Source organism: Vulpes vulpes, chromosome 8, assembly GCF_048418805.1.
Source record: "Vulpes vulpes isolate BD-2025 chromosome 8, VulVul3, whole genome shotgun sequence".
Taxonomy (NCBI): Eukaryota; Metazoa; Chordata; class Mammalia; order Carnivora; family Canidae; genus Vulpes; species Vulpes vulpes.
The window spans coordinates 75,196,160-75,220,837 of record NC_132787.1 but is presented as its reverse complement, the minus strand read 5'-3'; the positions used below and the strand labels follow the sequence as shown (position 1 = coordinate 75,220,837).

Below are 24,678 nucleotides of genomic sequence, written 5' to 3'. Positions count from 1 at the left end.
CTGAAGGCGGCGCTACACCGCTGAGCCACCCAGGTTACCCAAGAACATTCTTAAATGAAACTGGCACCAGATACAGATGTTTTCAGAGGTGAATTCTATTTAACTTTCAGAAACCGGACAGTCCCACTAGACAAACTCCTCTAGCGGAAATGCCCCCACTGTTTCCCAATTAAGTATGATGCTCACTTTCTTATTAAAGTATAATATATTTTATCATGTAAAGAAAACATTCATCTACACAGAACTCTACTTCTGAAACTAATAATACACTATATGTTAATTAATTGAATTTAAATTTTAAAAAACCATTCATCTATGTATCTATAATCTATATGTAAAATCTATGACCTGTAAATAGAAAATCTTAAAGCTTCCACAAAAATAGTTAGAATAAATGAATTCAACAGAATAGAAGGATATAAAGTCAACACACAAGAATCAGTTGCATTTCTATATAATAATAATAATAATAAACAATCTGAAAAGGAAGTTAATAAAATAATTCATTACTATACCTCGAAAAGAATAAAATTCTTAGGAGTCAACTTAACCAAGATGGTGAAAGACTTGTACAATAAAAACTACAAAGCATTTCTGAAAGAACATAAAGACATAAATAAATAGAAAGACATCGTATGTTCATGAATTGGAAAGACTTAATATAGTTAAGTCATCAATAGTGCCCAAAGTGATCTACAGCTTCAATGCATTCACTATCAAAGTCACAATGACCTTCTTTACAGAAACAAAAATCCATCTGAAAATTCACATAGAATTTCAATAGGCCCCAAAGAGCCAAATAATTTTGAAAAGAACAAAGTTGAGGCTTATACTTCTGAACTTCAAAACTGATTACAAACCTACAATAATTAAATGGTATGGTACTGGTATAAAGACAACATATAAGACCAATGAAACAGAGCTCAGAAATAAACCTTTCCATACATAGTCAATAATTTTTCACAAGGATGCCAAAACCATTCAATGGGGAAATGACAGTCCTTTCAAAAATGGGGCTGGCAGGGCAGCCCCGGTGGCACAGCAGTTTAGTGCCGCCTGCAGCCGGGGTGTGATCCTGGAGACCCGAGATCGAGTCCCACATCGGGCTTCCTGCATGGAGCCTGCTTCTTCCTCTGCCTGTGTCTCTGCCTCTCTCTCTCTCTCTCTCTGAATAAATAAATAAATAAATCTTTAAAAAAGAAAAAAGGGGGCTGGCAAAACTGGATATCCAAATGCAAAAGAATGAAGTTGGAATCTTTCCCAAACACCTCATACAAAAATTAACTCAAAATGCATCAGAAACTTAAATTAAGAGTTAGAACTATAAAACTATTAGAAGAAAAGACGGGATACAAGTTTCACAACACTGGGTTCTGCAATGGCTTCTTAAATATGAGACCTAAGGCATAGGCAGCACAAGGAAAAAAAAAAAAAAAGACAATCTGGACTTCATGCAAATTTTAAAATCTTGTACATCAAAGGACACTGTCAACAGAATGAAAAGGCAACCTATAGAATGGGAGAAAATACTTGCAAGTCCTATATAAGTGAATAAAATCCAGAATATACAGAGAACACCCTAAAACAACAACAAAACCCCATTCAAAATAGTGCAAAGGACTTGAATAGCCTTTGAATTTCTCCAAAGATGATACACAAATGGCCAATAAGAACTTGAAAGATGTGCAACAACACTAATTATTAGGAAAACACAAATTACAACTATGATGAAATGGCTACCACCTCATACCCATTAGGATGGCTACTATCAAATAAAAAAAGAAAAAGAGGGATCCCTGGGTGGCGCAGCGGTTTGGCGCCTGCCTTTGGCCCAGGGCGCGATCCTGGAGACCCGGGATCGAATCCCACGTCGGGCTCCCGGTGCATGGAGCCTGCTTCTCCCTCTGCCTGTGTCTCTGCCTCTCTCTCTCACTGTGTGCCTATCATAAATAAATAAAAAATTGTAAAAAAAAAAAAAAAAGAAAAAAAAGAAAGAAAGTAACAAGTTTGGTGAGAATGTGGAGAAATTGGAATTCTGTGCATTTCTGGTGGAAATACAAAATGGTACAGCGACTATGGAAACAATATGGTGGTTCCTTAAAAAATTAAGAACAGAATTATCACTTGGCCGAACAATTTCACTTCTGCATATATACCCAAAAATGAAAGGAGCTTTCAAAAAGATATATGTACATTATGTTCATAATAGCATTATTCACAGTAGTTAAAACATGGAAGCAACCCAAGTAACCATCAACAGATGAATGAGTAAGCAAAATGTGGTAGCTACATATTATGGAGAATTACTCAGCCTGAAAAAGGATGGAAATTCTAATACATGCCACGTAAATGAACCTTGAGGATATTATGTTAAGTGAAATAAGCCAGTCACAAAAAAACAAGTACTCCAGGATTCCACTTACACGAAGTACCTGGAATTATCCAAATCATAGAGACATAAAGGAGAATGGTGGTTGTCAAGGGCTTGGGAGAGGGAAGAAATGGGTAGTTACTGTATAATGGGTTCACAGTTTCAGTTTTGCAAGATGAAAAAGTTCTGAAGATTGGATGCAAAACAAGTGAATATATTTAACTGAACTGAACTGTATGCTTAAAATGGGTACATTATATATAATGTATACTTCAATATAATTGATATTTTTTAAATCTTGTACTATAAGGCCTAGTCAACAATAAAAATAAGAATAAATAAGAACTGCAAAAAGAATAAAAATCACTATATGCAGATATGTCTACAGAAAAATCCAGAAACATTTACTCATTAATTTAACAGAGAAATTAGCAAAGTTGCTAATTCAATTCAGAAAAATCAACTTTGAAAATAGGAGTAAGAATAACATCCAAAATTATTAAGTATTTGAGAAAAAAAAAATCTAACAAAAATGTGTAGGCCCACTGGGGCAAATGATAACTTTATCAAAAAAACATTTGAAGACTATAGACAACATATTCATGGACTGAAAAACTCACTTTCAAAAAGCTCTCAATTGTTTCCAAACTGATGTACACAGCTAAAGAAATACTATCAAAAAAAGCCCAAAATGGGGATCCCTGGGTGGCTCAGTGGTTTGGCACCTGCCTTCGGCTCAGGGCGTGATCCTGGAGTCCCAGGATCGAGTCCCACATTAGGCTCCCTGCATGGAGCCTGCTTCTCCCTCTGCCTGTGTCTCTGCTTCTCTCATGAATAAATAAATAAAATCTTTAAAAACAAAACAAAACAAGAAAAACCCCAAAGCATTTGTTTTTGTTTTGCTTTGCTGGGGGGCAGAGGGGTTCGGGAAACTGACTCTAAAATCTACACAGGAACAAACTAAACACAGAGTAAGCAAAAGGAAGGAAATTTTAAAAATTGATTAGATATCAATAAAAAAATAGAGAACAATCAATGAAATCAAGTTGGTTCTTTGAAAGATCAACAAAACAGACATTTAGTTACACTGATCAAGAAAAAAAAAAGTAGACTTAAAAGTACCAAAATGAGGAACAAAAGGGGGACACATCACTATGATACAGAACTCAAAATTGTTGACACAGAAATCTCTTCTTGATACAGAAATGTTTTTGATATAGAACTCAAAAGGATTATAAAACAATATTATGGATAAATTTATGCCACCAAAGTAGACAACTTAGATGAAATAGCAAAATTAACAGGAAAATACAACTTACCAAAACTGATTCAAGGAAAAAAAAAACAAACAAACCCTGAATAAACCCATTAAAAGGAAAGAAACTGAATCAATATGTAAAATCTTCTGTTAAAAACTCAGACTCAGGTGTCTTCACTGGTAAATTCTACCACATATTTAAAGAAGAAATAATACCAATCCTTCAAAAACTCTTCCAGAAAATAAAGGAAGAAGGAACATCTCTCAATTCACTTGAAGAAGCCAGTACCCTCACAGCAAAGCTAGAAAGAGACATCATAAGAGAAGAAAGCTATATAGGAATAGAATAAAAATCCTTAATAAAATATTAGCAAACCAAATCCAAAAATATTCAAAACAGGTTATTCGCCATAACCAAGTGGGATTTATCTCAAGAATGCAAGACTGGTTTAACATCTGAATATATCATAATAATGTACTATATCATGTTAATAGGATAAAGGGGGAAAATGATATGAGCATCTTAGTAAATAAGGAAAACACATTTGACAAAATCCAACACTCATCCACAATAAAAGCTCTCAATAAAATAGAAGGGAACTTCCTCAAACCAATGAAGAGCATCTCTGAAAAACCTACAACTAAAATCATACACAATGGTGAAGGGCTGAATGGTTTTTGCCTAATACCAGGAAATGTCAATGATGTGTGCTGTTTCTTCTATGTAACATTGCACAAGAGGTTTTGGCCAGTGAAATCACTCAATCGAGAGAAAGGCATCCAGTTTAGAAAGGAAGAAGTAAAACCGTCTTTATTCTCAGAGAATATATAGAAATTCCTAAGGAACATACATACACACCTACAGAGCTAATAAATGAGTACAGCAAAGTCTCAGGAAACAAGATCAAAACGCAAAAATCAGTTCTATTTCTCTATACCTGAATATATGATCCAAAAATGAAGTTTCAAAAGCATTCCGTTCAGGGCGCCTGGTGGCCCAGTCAGCTAAGCGGCTGCCTTTGGCTCAGGTCATGATCCCAGGGTCCTGGGATCGAGCCCCACATCTGGCTCCCTGCTCAGCAGGGAGCCTGCTACTCCCTCTCCCCGCCTCCAGCTCCTGCTCTCTCTCACTCTCTCTCTCAAATAAATAAATAAAATCTTTAAAAAAATTTTTTTAATTAAAAAATAAAAACCATTCCATTCATCAAGAGTATCAAAGAGGAAAAAATATGTGTAAGTAAACTTAACACAAGAAGTGTAAACAACATACTTGTACACTAAAAACTACAAAACTGAGAGAAACTAAAGATCTAAATAAATTGAGATACATTCCATATTCACAGAACATAGAACATGGCAATTCTCCACATATCAACGCAAATCTCTGTCAAAATCCCAGCACAGGGCAGCCCAGGTGGCTTAGCGGTTTAGCGCTGCCTTCAGCCTAGGGTGTGATCCTGGGGTCCCGGGATCAGGTTCCGTGTCGGGCTGCATGGAGCCTGCTTCTCCCTCTGCCTGTGTCTCTGCCTCTTTCTCTGTGTGTGTCTCTCATGAATAAATAAATAAAATCTTAAAAAAAAAAAAATCCCAGCACAGGTTTTTTGCAGAAATTTTCCTAAAATTTATACGGAAAAGCAAAAGATACCAAACAGCCAAAACAATGTTTAAAAAGGTGAATAAAATTGGGGGCAGCTTATATTTCCTTATTTTAAAACTTGATATATGGGACACCTGGGTGGCTCAGTGGTTAAGCATCTGCCTTTGGCTCTGGGTGTGATCCCAGGGTCCTGGGACTGAGTCCCACATCAGGCTCCCTGCATGGAGCCTGCTTCTCCCTCTGCCTGTGTTTCTGCCTCTCCCTTTCTCTGTGTGTCTCTCGTGAATAAATAAATAAAATCTTTAAAAATAAATAAATAAAAGTAAAAAAAAAAACTTGGTATAAAGCCATAGTAATCACAAGACAGTGTGACAACATATACAGATAAACACATAGAACAAGCAACATATAGAGCATAACATATAAAATACAAGGATAAACATATAAAGCAACAGAACACAACTGAAAGTCTAGAAATTCTTATATTTATAGACAACTGATTTCTGACAAAGGTGTCTAGATTGTGAGATCAAGCCCTGCACTGGGCTGTACACTGGGTATGGAGACTGCTTGAGATGCTCTCTTCCCTCTCCCCCAACCCCTTTCCCCTGCTTGCTCACTCAGGCTCTTTCTCCACCTCATCAAAAAAGAAATGTAATGTTGAGTGAAAATAGCAAGTCACCAATAAATACACAGAATATTTATAAAATCCAAACACGGGGGATCCCTGGGTGGCGCAGCGGTTTGGCGCCTGCCTTTGGCCCAGGGCATGATCCTGGAGACCCAGGATCGAATCCCACGTCGGGCTCCCGGTGCATGGAGCCTGCTTCTCCCTCTGCCTATGTCTCTGCCTCTCTCTCTCTCTCTGTGACTATCATAAATAATAAATAAAAGAAAAAAAAATTTAAAAAAAAACATGGCAGGTTGCCTCCAAGATCAATCTTTAAAAAAAAAAAAAAAATCCAAACACAGGATCCCTGGGTGGCGCAGCGGTTTAGCGCTGCCTTTGGCCCAGGGCACGATCCTGGAGACCCGGGATCGAATCCCACGTCGGGCTCCTGGTGCATGGAGCCTGCTTCTCCCTCTGCCTATGTCTCTGCCTCTCTCTCTCTCTCTCTCTCTCTGTGTGACTATCATAAATAAATAAAAAAATAAAAAAATAAATAAAATCCAAACACAAGCAAAACTAGACTAGTTAGTACATCAAATACAAAAGATAGTAACAAACCAAAAGAGAGAAGCAGGTCCAAGAAGGTGGACATATATATCTATGTATATGTATCAAAAATTTTGTAATTTTTTAGTGAGAGAAGAGAAAGAAAAAGATTCTATTTTAGAAAATGGAAAAGTCCTATGCTTCCAAGCCAATTTCTAGAGATGCTTCAGAGAGAAAAAAAGAAACACGCTAAATGCAAATTTTACCTTTTTTATGCCTTTTATTTTCATGATGATTTCTTTTCAGTATCCAAAACCTAATATGAAAAAAAATCACAATCATTTTTATGCATCAATGTCTAATTCAGCTACATCATCATGCTCTTGTAATTGTCTAGTGATTCCAATACTATTTATCCTAGTAATTGTCTAATATTTACTGTAAGCCTGAAAGATAACTTTTACATCTATCTTTTTTCCATATATATTTCATATTAGTACCAAAATATTTGGTATGATTTTAGTTCCAGGGTAAGCCTTCATTTTTATAACCTAAAAATATCCAAAAATAAGCATCTTTGACTTTCTAATATTTACATACACTCAAGAGAACCCTCTGCCACAGGACGGTATGGCTTGGTTCTAAGATAATCTTTTCTTTTCACTTATATTGCAATTTAATTTTGAAGACACTAATTCCAACTAACATACAGGAAATGAGAGTATGTAAATGACTATTATTTTTTAATTTATCTTTCCTTATTGACTAAAAGCATATTTGAAGAAAACTTCGTGAAATAACTACTTATGTTTTGATGTAACTCTAAAATATTTACCACCCAATGATTCTTAGCATTCCTTCTAAGAGTATAACAGGAGTACAAGTTTTCCTACTTACTTTGTTTTCCTTTGGTTAGCAAAGCTACTAAAGTTGAAATATATTGAAGGTTTTGAGAACATGCCAGTTTATACTTCTATAATAAGTACAAAACAGTGTGACAATATACAACATATACACATACTTATATAAGTAAGAAGTATAAACTGGCATGTTCTCACCAACAGTAGTATGAATTTTCCTTTAACAAAAAAATACACACACGTGAATAATAATTTTCTAAATGGAAATAAATTCTAAGATTGTCAGTCCTAATATGTCCCATATAGTAACCTTAAAAAACAGTGTGTTTCCAAATTCTCACCCTTAGTTCAAACATATTCTTTAAAAAAGAAAAACAAAAGTTAAAATTATACTTACTTTAGCCAACAATTCCTGTGTTTCAGGAGTCAGTGGAGAATGGGAAAACTTGCAATATTCACCCTGATAACATTTTGTTCCTGTATGGTAAAACTTGCAAGGATACTCATGTAATCCAAGTGTTAAGGAGGAGAACAACTTTAATCCAACAAAAATAATTTGTTATTAATTTCCTGATTTTATTTTCACTATATAAAGGCCTTTCCTAGTAGGAGAAACACTAAATCTCTCTTAAAATATGAGACAATACATTCTTAATTGAATTACATGAAACATCTAATTTTAGGATAATTATATAAATCAAGTTTAATGGCTATCACAGGATATTTTCTTCATATCTATTTTTATAATAAACCATAGGTATGTTTCATTGATATAAAAAAAGGATGTGTACTTCAAATACTTTAAGAAATTAGATTATTGAAAAAAAAAGAAATGAGATTATTTTTAAACCACTCTTTTGGGGTGGGGGAATTAAAGTCAGTAACAATGATAAATATTATAAATCTATATCCTTCAGATATTAGGCTTGTTTAAAATAGGATCAATTTAAACAACTTCAATATTGTTTTCCAGGAAAAAACTCTCAAGTTAGAATTTGAGATTCCTTCTATTGAATGACTGAAGGAAAACAACTTTGGTAATACCCAAAGGTGCTATTACCCTAAAATGTTTATGTTCCACGTTTTTACAACATGTCTGCACCATTTGTACTAAAGAGTTAGGGTTATTTACCAAATTAAGGGACAGTTAACCTCCATTCAGTACAGAATATAGAGAAAACAAGTACTCCCAAACTATGCAATTCCTTTTTTAAAAAAAAAAAAAAAAAACAAAAAACAAAAAACAAAGTAGCTTATATGAGGGCACCTGGCTGGCTCAATTGGCAGAGCATGCAACTCCTGATCTCTGGGTTGTAAAATTCAAGTCCCACTTTGGGTATAGAGATTACCTAAAAGTAAAAGCATTAAAAAACAAAACAAACAAACAAACAAAAAAAACCCGAAACAACAAAGCAGCTTATATGAATATAAACACACTTAGTTAATGTCACAGCAGAAATTCTGACAGTCTTTCTGGGGGTTGAATAGGTCTTATGAACCTGCTGCTGTACTAACTAGGTGAAGGATCTTCATTTGAGAGAATTACTAAAGAATCTATCTTTTCTTTCTTGGGGAAAAAAATATCTATACAATTTAACCACTTTGATACTGGGTTGGGCTTGAATAACATGATTTTACCATAGCTAAAACACAAGTTTCATTCAAAATTATACATATTTAAAATGCTCATGTAAATATTCAGAAAAAGTATAGTTATTATAACTTGTGATAAAGGATATTATGCAAATACAGACAGTTTTCACCTCTGGTACAATATCCTTGTACATAAAATTTACACATTTCCTTTTTCTTCTCTATCTCTGCATCATGGTCAAATTTACACTGGTCTCCCTGGGCCAAAAGAAGGACCAACAAAAAGCCATTATTTCTCACAATTAAGTCATTCAATTCCTTTTTCTTTTTTTTTAAGATTTTATTTATTTATTCAAAAGAGACACATAGAGACATAGAGGCAGAGACACAGGCAGAGAGAGAAGCAGGCTCCATGCAGGGAGCCTAATGTGGGACTCGATCCTGGGACTCCAGAACCATGCCCTGAGCCGAGGGCAGACGCTCAACTGCTGAGCTACCCAGGCGTCCCAAGTCATTCAATTCCTACTGAGCTTAAGATAAGCAAATGATCCCAGAAAGTCTTAGAAGCATTAAAGTATAAAACTTTTTTTTTTTAACTATAGTCTAATTTTTTTTAAAGGGATTTTATTTATTCATGAAAGACACAGAGAGAGAGAGAGGCAGAGACATAGACAGAGGGAGAAGTAGCCTCTATGCAGAGAGCCCAATGTGGAACTCAATCCCAGGACTCCAGGATCACGCCCTGGGCTGAAGGCAGGCGCTTAACTGCTGAGCCATCCAGGCATCCCCAACAGTCTAATTCTTAAAGAACTATCTTATAACCACACCACACCTAACTGCTTAAAATCCTGTTAAGTCCTAAACATTTTTAACACAAAATATTTTTTAAAAAACTCTTCTTAAACATAAAAGAAGGGATACCTCGGTGGCTCAGCGGTTGAGCACCTGCCCCTGGCTCAGGGTGTGATCTGCGGTCTCAGGATTGAGTCCCACATCGAGCTCCCTCCCTGGAGCCTGCTTCTCCCTCTGCCTATGTCTCTGCCTTTCTCTTTCTGTGTCTTTCATGAATAAACAAAATCTTTTTTTAAAAAAGTAAACCTAAAAGAATATTTCAATACAGTTTTCTAGTTTAATCTTTCCCAAAAGGAAACAATTACAAAAATATATAGGTATGCTTTTAGACTATCTAAGGGAAACAAAAGTTAGCTTTAGTACATTTTTGCTATACCTTACATTTTATTATACTTTTGCTTACGTAGGTTTTTATACCTTAATACATTTCCGCTCAAGAAAATATTTACAAATTTGTTTCCCCTTGCGTTCCACCGTATGTTGGTTGATGAATCCCTGACTCATTCTCACATGCTGCTGCTTCTCTTTAGGTTTATCATCCTTTGAAAACAAAAACAAAGAACTAATTGTGAGAAATAGAAATTTAAACATTTTATTCCATTGCACAAAATTATTTTAACTACCTTTATAACTTGTTAATTGGCCTTCATTTGTAGGATTTGAACTTTTGCACATCAACTGAAAAATAAATATTCTGCCAATTACAATAGCATTCCAGCATCGAATATTTGTGTTTGTGCAATTTGAATATTTTATTATACTTTGCCCTTATTTTTAAAGATCGGATAAAAAAATATTTTTTAATGAAAGTGCTACTACTCGTGATAAAAACCAGTCTAGGAATAAGCCTCTTCAGAACAATGGAGACAAAACTAAAACCAATAAAGTGAACCAAAAGCAATGTGATCTTTCATTTCAAGGAGATGCTCACTGAGTGAGAGCAGAGAATAATAACCAGCTCACATTAAAAAATGTAACAACAAATATAACCTCAACGATGGCAAAAGAGATATAAAAACAGAAGGCAACTTTTATATAAAAAACCAAAGGGGAATTGCATAATACATTTTAGCTCTTCAGAAACATAAACCATTTTTAGCTTGTTAACTTGTGGTACAATTTATAGCTTTTGCATACCAAATTTCTGAATACAGTTTTAGAAATTCAGTGTGCAAAGAAGGGACTTAACTACATTTTTGTGATCTGCTCTGTAATAATGTCAAATTTCCACTTAACACCATCAAAGTTACGTGTCTAATAAATACGTGTCAGCGTAAATCTTTGGTTTTATTTGACTATGTTATTAAACTCCAACATACATGTTTACAGTTCGTTCCTCATGTAGAAGGGCTGTCAGCTGAAAAATTACTTGAGTTAATGTAAACCAAATGAAAGGATTGCAGACAGGGTCGGGAAAGCAAGCTCCAGCTGTGGCCTGGCCCTGTGTGACTCTGAGCAGTTGTCTGAACCCCCAGGGCTTCAAATTCCTCATTTGTAAAATACAGAAGCAAGGCAAGATTTTATATAAATATGTTTCAGTCTATTAATATTTGAACTTTCTAATATTTTACCACCCCTAACTCTTGTCTTCTAGACAAAGCATAACAAAAAAGGTTAGTTTCGAAGCCCTGAGAAAGGCAGAGTTCACAGTAGTCACTTATTGTCCCATCCTGAATATATCTGCAGACCAAAGAAGAGGTCCTTCTACAGAGCAAAATCAAAATACCAGGAGGGTTGGGGGTGTTTTGGAAGGCTAAAGCTCAGGAATATTCATGTTTCATTTCCACAGAGACTGCAATACTAGAAACTCTGTTAAGACTCTGTGACTTTTGAAGTGTTCTCTTGGATACTTTATCTTCTCCTTGCTTCCCATGTTTTTCCAGTCACTGACAGTACAACACTCCAAAATCAAGGGATTTGTGTGCATGTATTCAGGTAAACAAGCACAACACTAAGGCTTCACAATGGTGCTGGCACCTAACAAGCGAGAGGAAGGCAGCTGCAACAGTGACAAGGGATGACATGGAGAACCCACAGACAGTGAGGACATTTTTCACCATCAGAGAACCCTTGTCTTATGGCTTGTCCCTGAAGCGTAAGATAAAAATTCTGCAGCATGTAGGTGTCTTTCTGCATGTCTATACTCTTGTACCTTTTCCAGTGAGCCACTGCTCCGCAGTGAGATGTTTGATCCTTTCTGTCCAGCACCAGCCCATTTTCGCTTCATTTTCTTCTGTTTACCATTTTTCTGAACAGTTTTAAGGTTTTTGTTTTTTTGTTTAACAGCTAAAAACAAGAAAGTTAATTTGATGTGTTTAAATCGTAAACACTAAGTGTTAATACTTTAATTTCAGTTTATGAGAACATAAAAGCACAATAGCAGTTTATTCTTAAGAAATATTCTCTACAGGGGTGCCTGGGTGACTCAATGGCTTAGGTGTCTGACTCTTGGTTTCAGCTCAGGTCATGATTTCAGGGTTGTGGGAACAAGACCCATGTCAGGCTCTGTGCTTGGTGCAGAGTCTGCTTAGGATTCTCTCCCTTTTTCTTCCTCTCTTGTGCAAGTTTTTTTTTTTTTAATACAGATTTATTTATTCATGAGAGAGAGAGAGAGAGAGAGAGGCAGAGACACAGGCAGAGGGAGAAGCAGGCTCCATGCAGGGAGCCCGATGTGGGAGTCAAACCAGGGACCAGGATCACGTTCTGAGCCAAAGGCAAACGTTCAACCACTAAGTCACTTAGGCGTGCCCCAAACAGGTATATCTTGTCCTTCATATATGCAGAGGCCAAGAATTTACCACTCTCCCTTTCAAAGCCTTTGATAACTGCCCTATACTCTCTTCCTACAAACTAAGCATTTGTATACTGAATGGCCAGGAGAGGGGTAGGGAGTTTCAGGTCATGCAAACTCGCATCTGATGTAGAGATCCATGGAAAGCATGATCTTACTATGAGATAAAATGCAGGAGAAAATTCCCTCCACTCCTCAAATCCGAGTCCAGATATGGACAACTGTGATTGGTTCTCTAGAAAGACTTTAAATGACAAAATAGTTTCACCCTTACCTTTCTGGGTATCCTTCACTCCTTCTTTCTTCCTTGATTCTTCAGAACATGGTAAGGATTGAGCAGCATTTGCCATCTCTTTAGCTTGTATATACTGCTGAAGCTCTTTAGCAAAATTATCTTCTGATTCCTGACTGCAGATATCATTATCACTATACACATCGTAGTCCTTACTTCTTGATTTTCTATATTGCAAATTCTTTGGTGATGTTGTAGAGTTCCCAAAGTGCCTAAACTAAGTAAAAATTAAATTTTCAATTTTAAACAGCTGGCATGATACAAAACAATCTGGCTAAAAAGAAGAAATAAAGACGGGCTAAGAACTGATCATTGCTGAGGTTGGGTGATGGGTATATAGAGATTTGTATACTATTCTTTCCCACTCTTAAATATTTAAAATTTTCCAGAATTTAAAACAAACACAACAAAACCCAACACAACAAATCCATCCTTGAAGAAAATTTGATGGAAGATTCTCAATTTGTACACTAGATGTACTTTACTGAATCAAGAGTAAACCCCAAATCTTAATTATTTGATATAATTTGATTGAACTACAGTATTATAATTTACATTTTATCTCTCCCTTTCCATCAACTATGCTTTTAAATGGTTTAATTCAATAACTCGTCATTTCATAAAAGAACAAATAAACAGTAATGGCCCAAGTGAAAAATCTGCTATACTAAGATGTATCACAGCTAGCAAAGCCTATTCTTTTTCCTGTAACTCACGGCATTGGTGGCTGCACACTGATGACAAGGAACAAAGAAGTGCCCAGTTCTCTGTAAGCAAGTTTACTTTCAGAAAGTTTTCTAACTCTGTTGTTGTAATCAAACATAGGCACCCACTGGAATAGGAACCCAGGTATGGCAGTTGACCCTGAGTCAGCCTGAGATGATCACAGCAGACAACTTTTTTTTTTTTAAGATTTTATTTATTTATTCATGAGAGACAGAGAGAGAGAGAGGCAGAGACACAGGCAGAGGGAGAAGCAGGCTCCCTGTGGGAAGCCTATAAGTACTTGATCCTAGGACACTGGGATCACGACCTGAGCCAAAGGCAGACACTCAACCAGGTGCACACACAGCAGACAACTTAAAATACTTTGTGTACAAGAATTTTCTTTTTTTTTTTTTTTTTTTTGTGTGTGTACAAGAATTTTCAAGTACTGATATAGGTGTCTACACTTGGTGACACAAGTATATCAAGTTGTGTAACTAATTACAGTTTGTATCTGGGATACATTTTAATTAAAAGATTTATTAAAAAAAAAAAAAAAGTCCAAGTGCCAGAGGGCTCCTATTTTGGTATTAGGAAGAGATGACATATGTACCGTTAAATTGGCCAATCATCCTGCCCCAGAGCATGCTTTGGGACCTGGACTCTAATCTACTTTCACACAACTGATGAAGGCAGCAGACTCAAACCAAATAAACCAGAAAACCTCTATTATAAAATATACTAGGTGGTCCAACTTCATGGCTTACTTTTGATGGTTAACACAAATCTAGGAGTCATACCACCAGAGGAATGATCTAAGGCCTATAAAATGAATTTGCTCCCTGAGTGAAGAATCAAAGGGAGAAAGTTTCCTAACCTGATGATGGCTCCAATGTACACCTACCTCATCTTCATTACACTTGACAAGACTATTAACCAATCCAACAATATCATGCCATCAAGTTCCCTGTCTCCAAGTTTTCAAGAAAGAGTACCTTTTAAAACTAATACCGAAAAAAAAAAAAAAAAAACTAATACCGTAGAACAAACTTGTAAACATAACTTCTGGTCAGGGGTTGGCAGTTGTCAGCCTGGCCTCCTGTTTTTGTTAAACAAAGTTTTGCTGGAACACAGTCATACCCATTCATTCACTTCTGTGTTATCTTCACCTGTTTATTTGTGACAGGGACAGTATGGCGACGATAAGATGCACTATCTGGTCCTTTATGAAAAAGCTGGCTAACTCCTGTGATAATTATTATGTTTACCACGGTTTGGGTCTTTAATTTTATTTAGTGAGCACAGGGAGAGTCATTCAATTACTCAACAGCTCCCATGGAGTATGGCTTAGTCAAATACACAGAGATGAGATTCTATTCAGTATATCTGAATCAAAATAACACAATGATCCAAATGAGTGATTAGTGCTCACTTACACATAAAATTATGTACCAAAGCAGACCCCCTTTAACAGGTGATAACATGTCTGATTTATTTATAATAAAGAGATGAAATGACATGGCAACATGAACAAAACCAGAATAATCATTAACTACGTTGTTTTATTATACTTAGAGATGAATATTACTAATTGATATGACTTTTCAGAGGGCAATGAAATACACAAAATACAAATGACTGCTTTAATACTTTTCTTCATGCAACTAGCTATAAACTCATTGCTTTGATATTTGTTGTTCTCTATATAACTTACAAAGTATACAAATATACTATAACTTTTTCTCTTTAATGAAGAAGTCTAAATAAAGGGTTTTTCTAAGCAAATGATTTTTAATTCAGGATGATTTACTGAGGTAGTATGGCTTCCTGAGATACCAAATAAAAATACAAAAATGTAAAAATAGCTCCCTAATATTAATGGGGGTAGGGAGGACATGAAGTGCATTCATCAGTAATTGAGAAAAGTTTAACAAATTCTTGGCAAATTTTTGAAAAACAGAAAGTTATAACTGGGAGGTTGGGCTTCGGCTGGAGTGTGAGAATGGGACTATAAATGAGGATGAATTAAAATTCTACATAAAAACAGGGAATCCCTGGGTGGCTCAGCGTTTAGTGCCTGCCTTTGGCTCAGGGAGTGGTACTGGTGTCCGGGGATCGAGTCCCACATTGGGCTCCCAGCATGGAGCCTGCTTCTCCCTCTGCCTGTGTCTCTGCCTCTCTTTCTGTGTCTCTCATGAATAAATGAATAAAATTTAAAAAAAATTCTACATAAAAACAGATATAGCTATTGTAACAAATTCTCTCTGCCCTGTCCTTCACTAGAATACTTTCAAACAGGCAAAAAAGAGAATAAAGAAATTGAATAAAATGTCTGATAAAAGCTCAGTCTTCTTATGTGGGTACTAAGACGACAGTGTGAAGTCCTCTACATCCTGGCATTTGGGAGCAAGCCCCATCAGAAATACACTCTATCTGCTCAACTTACAATAGAAGTTCTACCCTGCTGTCCAGAAGAGATCCCTCATCCAAACTCATTATAAAGCTGCAATAATTAACATGGTGAGATCTTGGGGGAGGGCTAGACAGATAAACCAGAGGAAGAGAACAGAGCCCAGAAACAAACCCATCAAACATGAACATTTGATTTTTTTACAACAGACCAGCGGGGGGAAAATGATTCTTTTTCCTCAATGAATGGTGCCAGAACAACTGAGAATGACAACAGGAAAAAAAAGTAAAACAGAATTTGTCACCCCTACCTCACAGTATACAGATACAAAAATAAATATGGATGACTATAAATTTAAATGTGAAAAACAAAACAATCTTTTAGAAGAGACTACAGTAAAATATTTTTATTATCTCAGGATATTTAAGTAAAACACAGAAAACACTAACTACAAATAAGGTTAATAAATTTGAATACACTAAAATTATGAACTTTTAATTAAAAAATACCATCATGTAAAGCTACAAAATAAGCAGGTATTTGCAATACATAATCCACAATGAAGGGGAAAAAAAACCCTTACAATCCAAAATAAAGAATTGTAAATCAAGAAAAAAACAATCACAGAGAAACTAATTATAAGAAGAAGACAGAAAGACTTGAACGGGCAACAACAACAAAAAACCCAAATGAGACAAACATATGAAAAGAGGCTCCATCCCAATAGTAATCAAGAAAATGCAAGCTTAGTTACAATGAGCTACTTCACCAGATGGCAAAAAACATGATGATGACAATATCAAATGTGAAGCCACAGAAATACAGTCTCTCATACACTACCCCTGGGAATAAAAACTGGTAGAACTACTTTGGAGTAGAGTTTGGCATTAAGGTAAAGGTAAAGATGCTTATACTGTAAGACCCAGCAGTTTTAGTCCTAGGTAAATACGAGCACCTGTGCAACAGGATACATGTGAAAGAATGCAGTAGCACTACCCATAACCTCCAAAAACGGAAATCAGACCAAATGTCTACCAACAATGAAATCTAGTATATTCAATATTGGCATATGTTGCAGCTCAGAAAATAAAAAAAGTATATGCTACAACAACTATGAATCTTATAATGTTGAGAAAAGATAACAGAAAGAATACATACAATACTATTTATTCTCTTCCTATAAAGTGTAAAAACAGGCAAGGAAAATCTGTATTTTTAAGGATGACAGCATTAGTAGTAAAACTAAAACTCTAAAGAAGAGCAAGGAAGTGATTAGCATGCAAGTTAGAACTCTAGTTATCTCTAGTAGGAAACAAAGGAATATGACTGAGAAAAGAGGCATCAGAGGGTAATGCTGTTTCTTGACTCTACCTAGGTGTTCTCTTTTTAATCAGCTATGATACTACACACTGATGTTTTATGCACTTGCGAGTAGAGCCTGGGCTCGTCTCTCATGAATAAATAAAATCTTAAAAAACCAAGCAAACAAACAAAAAAGGAAAACCAAAATAAAAGCAATACACTAAAACAGTTCATGTTAAATGACCGAAGCTTCTGAATGATAAATTTTCTTAAGTGTTTTCAGGTCTCCTTGATATAGGCAACTAGGTCTCCAATGCTGACTAAACGGGGACAAATAGGACCCCTGATAAATTTCTCACACTCACTCCTGTTTTTTCAATATGCCAACTTAATCTTACTTTTTTGGGTATTCGTTCACATTCCAGTTTTACTTCCCATTTTATTTTCTCTTCTTGTGTTTCTTCAACTTCTGTATCATCTATTCCATCATCGATTCTGCAGCAAAAACATCAAATGACACAAGATGGTTTTTTCAACCTGAAAATGGTTCATACCATTTTAAAATTAAAGCATTAAAATTCACAGCTTTGGCTTATCTTCTACTTGCCCTCAAAGAAGTCCCAAATTCAAATTCTACTCCAAATACTCCAAGGAATATTGTACAAATTTATGATAGGCTGTACATGTCAACTTGTGTTTGTAAGTAAACCATAAAGCTGAAATTTTAGTTTACATAATCTTCACGTTCTAGTATCAGGAGCTGTATAAACCACCCATTCATTCATCGTTCCATTCATTCAACAAATATTGAGTGTCCACCATATACAAGGCTGTAGGCTTTAAATCCTGGAATACAACGATGAAAAAGACCTTGTTCCTGCCTTCTGAGAACTTCCTATGTACTTGGGAGGGAAAAAAATACAGAAATTTTAATATAGGGATGCTTGGGTGGCTCAGCGGTTGAGCGTCTGCCTTCAGCTTAAGGTGTGATCCCAGGATTCGGGATCGAGTCCCACATTGGGCTTCCTGCAAGGAGACTGCTTCTCCTTCTGCCTGTGTCTCTCATGAATAAAGAAATAAATCTTTAAAAAAAAAAAGAAATTTTAATATAGTATGAATACCATAGTACATATATATGGGGAACTCTTAACCTAGATTTGGGGGCCAAAGTCTTCTAAGCTTAAAATATATGTAAGGGTTAGCAAATAGGGACACCTGGCTGGCTCAGTAGATAGGGCGTGCACTCCTGATCCTCAGGTTGTGAGTTCAAGCCCCACAATGAGTGCAGAGATTACTTCAAACAAACAAACAAACTTTAAAAAAAAGTTAGTGAGGCACCTGGGTAGCTCAGTCAATTAAGCACCTGCCTTCAGCTCAAGTCATAACCCAGGGTCCCGGGATGGAGCCTGTGTCAGGCTCCCTGCTCAGCAGGGAGTCTGCTTGTCCCTCTTTCCCCCATGCACACTCTGACTCTATCAAGTAAATAAATAAAATCTTTAAAAAAGAGAGAGAGAGAGAGAAGTTAGCAAACAAAGGAACGTACGGGAAGAATAGTATTTCAGGTAGAATGCAAGGTGCCTTTCAAGGTCAGGAGAGGACCTAACTTATATTCAAGCAGGAAGATGAAAAAGAAAGGTGTTTCTAGACTTGCAAGGATTGAGAAGTTGAACATGCAGAGAGACATTGTCTGAGACAATGATTTGAGGATACTCTACCAAAATGAAAAATGAACCCAAGAAAGATGAATACGGGAAATATAAGAAACTGGTGAACAAAGATGCCACTGAAATTTATATGTAAGTCTAAATAATGGCTTACACCATAAATACAGAGGGCTGAAAGCATTTGTATCTGGGCAAGCAGTGACTACTGAATAAAAGCTTAAGATAGGAGTTACATGCCAGATAAAGTCAAGAAGGCAATGTGTACTTTCTCAAAAAACGTCCTACATATGGAATGCACTACCAGAACAAGAATGTGAATAGTTGGCTTTGAGCTTTCTTGCAGTTACAGGAGGAGCTCAGGCTTCACAGCTTCATCCAGTTCAACATTGATTTGTCCCTAGACAGAGCCTGAGTTTCGTCTATCAGATAAAGCACCAAGTTGTGAGCCTCTATGGAAGCCATCACTGCAAGAGCCAATAAACCAAATGTTGCAAACCTTCTTTGCTCCAGTTAGCAGTAATAAATCATCTAACAGAGTAGGAAGCAACATCTCCTGAGGCAAAGCAATCATGACGATAATGACTGTAAGAGCAGTAACAGCAGCGGCTGACACTTGCATTATGCTTCCCCTGTTCCAGAAGCGATTCTATGCATATTATCCACATTGCAACAGCCCTATAACATATATACTAGGGCTTAGAAGCCCATTTTACAGATGAGAAAACGGAATTACACAAAGCTTTATAAAACTTGCCACACACCTAGTTAACTAGTAGAGCTGAGATTTGAGCTCAGGCAGGCAGGACCAACTTCCTAGCCAATATATCCACCTGGATAGCGACTTGACATATTTTTAATAGAGCCCAAACTGAACTCTTGACCTAATCCTCCTGTTATTTTAAACAGCAACTTCACCCTTCTAATGACACCTTTCTAATCACCCAAAACCTCGAAGTCAACTTAGACTCTTCTTTTAATATTCCCCAACCAATCTGTGAGAAAATAGAGTTTATCTTCAAAATACATCCGTATTTGGTCACTTCTTGCTACTAATACCATGATCCAAGCTACCCTTGCCCTGTTATATTCCACTCTCAACACAATCAGAATGACCCTGCTAAAATGTCACTGTTGAAATCCTCCCAATAAATAGCCTTTCGTCTTATTCAGGGTAAAAGCCAAAGTCCTTCTTATGACACCTTACAAGCCCCTACATGATCTGCCTCCCTGACCTTATCCCCAGGTACTTCTCTAGTCCTATTTCTCTTCAAGTCCCGCCACACTAAGTCCACTCCAGCTGTCATTCTAGCCACTTTGCTCCCATCACCTAATCACACCATGCTCACTCCTCCTCAAAACCTTTATATTCTGCTATAAATCAACCTTCCTCACCACCCTACTCAAATATTACTTAGTGATATACTGAGGCTTTCTTTAACTACCTTCTATAAAATATCTACCTTTCCTATCCCCCTACCCAGCTTTCATTTTTCTCCATGGCATTTATCATCACTTAAAATACTATTTATGCATTGTCTGTAGCAGAAGAATATAAATCTCAGGGAGATGTTTATCTCTTTTATTTATTTATTGCTATAGCCCCATGGTCTAGGAAAATGGCAGGTGCCCAAGTAATGAGTAATCCCATCATAAAATTATTAGGAAAAAAATCCAAAAACCATAAAAGATTTATTCATGTGACCTTACTTAAAACAAACAAAAAAAACCCTTTATGCAATGAAAATAATGCCATAAGCAGAGTCAAAAGACAAATACATCGGATGCAAAATATCTGCAGACTAGAGATCCTAAAATTTTAAAGAGAAAGACTAATGAAGAGGAAAATGGACAAAGGATATGAACAAGAATGGTTCACAGATGCTTTCCATACTTCAATACTATTCTTTACCTAACATTTTGGCAAAAATCCAGAAGTGTCTTTCATGTAGTTCAGTAAAGTTTTTGTGAATAGAGTCTTTGGTCCAACACATTTCCAAATTGATAGCTGCTATTGTTTCCTTACACAGTTATTGTCTTTTTTTTGTGATGATTCACCTTGCTGAATTCTCTTATGTATTTTAATAGTTTAACTGATTCCGCTTGACTTCCTTTGTAGGTGATCATATAATCTGCAGGTAGCAGGTAGTTTGTCTCTTTTCAATATTTACAGATCGTATTTTATTTTAGTTGTTTTGCCTTAGAAACACAAACATGGATAACTTAATCCTAGTTCTGCCACTTACACTGTGCAATCTATCCTCTCTGTGCCTCAATTTTCTCATCTGCAAAAACAAGGACAAGATCTTATCTTCAAGGTTAAGAATAAATGACATATTTCATGTAAAGCCCTTAGTAAAACTCTTGACAGTAGCCTGAATTAAGATAGTGATTTTACTTAAAGTATTTGTGACAGAGAGAAGTGAACATATTTGAGTGCTATCGCGAGGTAAAAATCAACCAGAATAAGGGATGGATATGCTGAGAATGAGAGAAATAAAGGGAACAAAAGGCTGTGTGTCTTGGTTTCAGCTCAGGGAAACTGGGGGAAAAAAACAGGTTTAGAAGTTGGTTTTTAGCACTTCAAACAGAAAAAAAAAGTAAATGAATATCTGGGTGTAAACACACTGCACTATACACGTCTCTAAGCACATCGATAAACTAGCACCATTTAGCCAGTGCTGTCAGTTCCTTTCTCAACCTATAGGAAATGTTACATCCCAATGGTGTTTGCTGCTTTATTATGGTCTTTCGGGTTTTTTGATACAAATCAACGAACTAAAGGTAAACCATTCACTATTTACCCTCGTTGCTTCATGAACTTAGGGTTTCGATTTTTTTCCACAAAAAGAAAAAAAGAAAAGAAAAAAAAAAGCGTTTAGCATGTGTCAGTGAGCAACCTGTCCGCTAGGAGCTGACGGTCTGGTGGAGGGACGAGTACAGTGGGAACACACGGAGGTTTCTAACCGCGTCTAGAGGGTCAGAAGCGCAGAGAAAAGGGAGCATCCTGGGCCCCCCTCGGCCCCACCGCATCGCCGCCGGGACCCCGCTGCTCCCCTCCAGCAGGGTCCTGGTACCTCTGGCCGTGGCGGCTGACGAACGGAGAGCCCCATCTCCGGCTTCCATCCCTGCGGCCCCAAAGAGACCTCTCCACGTCTGACCCCCCTCGCCGGCCAGGCGGACCCCACGCGCTCGCCCTCCCGCGACCCCGCGGCGTGGTCCTCGCGCGGCCGCGGCGGCCTCCGAACCGAACCAAAAGGCAGACCCCGGAGGGGCCCCTGAGATCAAAGCGTGAAAAGACAGGGAATCACCTTTCATCAAAGTCCGCGGTCGGTTTTTTACCCAGAGCCGGGTTGGGGGGTTTGGAGAAAAGATTCTCAAAATCCATCACCCTCGCGAGGGCCCGGCAGCTGGAGTAACAACCAACGCGTGAGAGGAGGTTGGACCCGGCACTGCGCATGGGCCACAGGTCACGGCGCGCATGCGCCGCCCCGCCCCCGCGCACGCCCTCTTGCTCCTCGGCGGCTCTGCGCAGGCGCCGGTCTGATTGCCTTTTTTTTTTTTTTTTCCTTGTTCGCTTCTTGATCTATAATCCAATCTATTAGAGTTTTTAACCGGCGACCTGGGATTCTCCTTCTTTCACTTTCATTAGGGGAGAGAATTGTATCAAGGCAGGAAAATAGAGCACATATTTGGGAAACGGAGCTGTTGAGCTTTCCTTACTATAATGCCTATGGCACACTGGAAATTGCAGGAATAATGAAAAGGAAGCCTCAAACAGTAGGCTAGGCCAGTGACCTGACTGGCTCCTATTGGGGAGGGACTGCTTGATTCCCGGCACGAATCAGGGTCCACTTCCCAGACAACTGAAGGGAAGTTTACTTTTTCTTGTTTATATTACAGGCAGTCCCTTTTTGTATTAAGAATCGTTACTGAAAAAAAAAAAAAAAAAAAAAGAATCGTTACTAAAAACTGAGAGGAAAATTGGGGATTAAGGTATTATCCCATTTGGAGGAAAGTACTAGGTCATACAACTCAGATTATTACCATACATAACATTTTCATATAAAATGTCCAGCCCATGGAAAGAAATTAAAATATGTAAAAAAGCAGCAAACATAAGCAAGAAAAACTGACCTGCAAAGGCATCGGCTACTAGCCTTTTCAGATAAAAACTATAAAAAAGCTAAGTATGTGGTAAATTTACAGGAGACCACTGGCCTTGAGGCATGAAACACCAAACTTTCCCAGAAGATAAGGCCTAACTACCTTTGAAAATAGCTACCACTAATGCCTGTAAGTCTATTAAGTGTCTTTTCAATATATAAGTAAGCATCTGAACACCTGCTTCTGCACGTAGCCCCCCTCCCTTTTTCCCATGCCTTCTTTAAAACCCTCCAGCTTTGGCTGGACAGGGAAGATGGTGTTTGAGAACCACCAGCAAATCCCAAGGAAAGTAGGCTGTTTCTGCTATAGACCAAGGGACTTAGGTCAGCAAGCAAGGAGTACATAAGCTTGAAGCAAGTTAACTCTTAAGACCAATAGGAGTGCTTTTACAGATTGATTTTTTTTTTTAAAGATTGTATTTATTCATGAGAAACAGAAGAAGAGACATAGAGGGAGAAACAGGCTTCTTGCGGGAAGTCTGAAACAGGACTGGATCCTAGAACCCTGGAATCACAACCTGAGCCACAGACACTCAGACACTGAACCACCCACGTGCCCCCTACAGATTGATTTTTAAAATGGGCCCAATTCTCTACATTTTCCTACATTTCCACATTCTTTGCAATATGACTTTGCAGCTCCCGTCAAGTGCAACTCCTTTTTATTTCATCTCCTCTTTAAGTTGAATTTGTAACTTACTTTTTGCTAATAGAATGCAGCAGAAAAGACCTGCCAATGCCAACCCAAGGCTCTAAGAGGCCATGTGTGTGTCTGCTTTGTCTTGAACTCCTGCCTTCTCCAGAACAACAAGCTCAGGCCACCTTGCTGAAGAGAAGAGACAGACATGTGGAGGATAAGACAAATGGCAGAGAGTAACAACATCCCGTTAACAGCCAGCAAGGCCCTAAAAGCAAAAGCAGCCAAGCCAACACACAGCTGGCCACAGACACACAGTGGAACCCAGTGGACAACTGAAGAATCTCCCAGATGATCCCAGTCCAAACTGCTGACCAGCATTGTAAGCTAAATAAGTAGTTGTTTTAAGCCACCAGGTTTTTAAAGTTTATTATATAGCAAAACCTGATAAAAAGGAAACTATAAAAAGTGCCATTAAGGAGCTGAAAAAGAACTAAGTAGAGCTTTTATTGATTGATATTTATTTATTTATTCATGAGAGACACACAGAGAGAGGCAGAGACATAGGCAGAGGGAGAAGCAGGCTCCCTGTGGAAAGCCTGACAGGAGACTTGATCCCAGGACCCCAGGATCACAAACTGAGCCAAAGGCAGACACTTAACCACTTGAGCCACCCAGGTACCCCCCAGTTAAAAATATGCTACTTTTAGAAGTTAAAAATATGTTACTGAAATTTAAAAAAATCAATAGATTGTGTGGTACTTTTAAAATGTGTTCATAAGGGATCCCTGGGTGGCTCCTCAGCAGTTTAGCGTCTGCCTTTGGCCCAGGGCGTGATCCTGGAGTCCCGGGATCGAGTCCCACGTCAGGCTCCCAGCATGGGCCTGCTTCTCCCTCCTCCTGTGTGTGTGTGTGTGTCTCTCTCTCTATGTCTATAATAAATAAATAAATCTTTAAAATAAATAAATAAATAAAATGTGTTCATATAGGAATGCATGGGTGGTTCAGTGGTTGAGCATCTGCCTTC

The 24,678-nt window shown here is 37.4% G+C and overlaps 1 protein-coding gene across 3 annotated transcripts in view; it reads right to left on the bottom strand.

The window, feature by feature from the left end:
• ZC3H8 (zinc finger CCCH-type containing 8) overlaps positions 1-22,325 on the bottom strand; it is a 29,099-nt gene extending 6,774 nt beyond the window's left edge. For 2 of the 3 annotated variants that reach the window (XM_025994361.2, XM_025994360.2), the window contains exons 1-8: positions 22,160-22,309; positions 17,586-17,682; positions 12,753-12,987; positions 11,840-11,973; positions 10,105-10,227; positions 8,982-9,093; positions 7,640-7,749; positions 6,649-6,698 (exon numbers count right to left, since the gene is read on the bottom strand). In XM_025994361.2, coding sequence (XP_025850146.2) covers positions 6,669-6,698; positions 7,640-7,749; positions 8,982-9,093; positions 10,105-10,227; positions 11,840-11,973; positions 12,753-12,987; positions 17,586-17,682; positions 22,160-22,308 — 990 coding nt within the window. In that variant the 5' untranslated portion in view covers position 22,309 and the 3' untranslated portion in view covers positions 6,649-6,668. Of the gene's footprint in view, positions 1-186; positions 1,941-6,648; positions 6,699-7,639; positions 7,750-8,981; positions 9,094-10,104; positions 10,228-11,839; positions 11,974-12,752; positions 12,988-17,585; positions 17,683-22,159 lie in introns of those variants that run through there. The other variant, XM_025994362.2, reaches the window with a different exon arrangement.
• Positions 22,326-24,678: the final 2,353 nt, after the last annotated feature.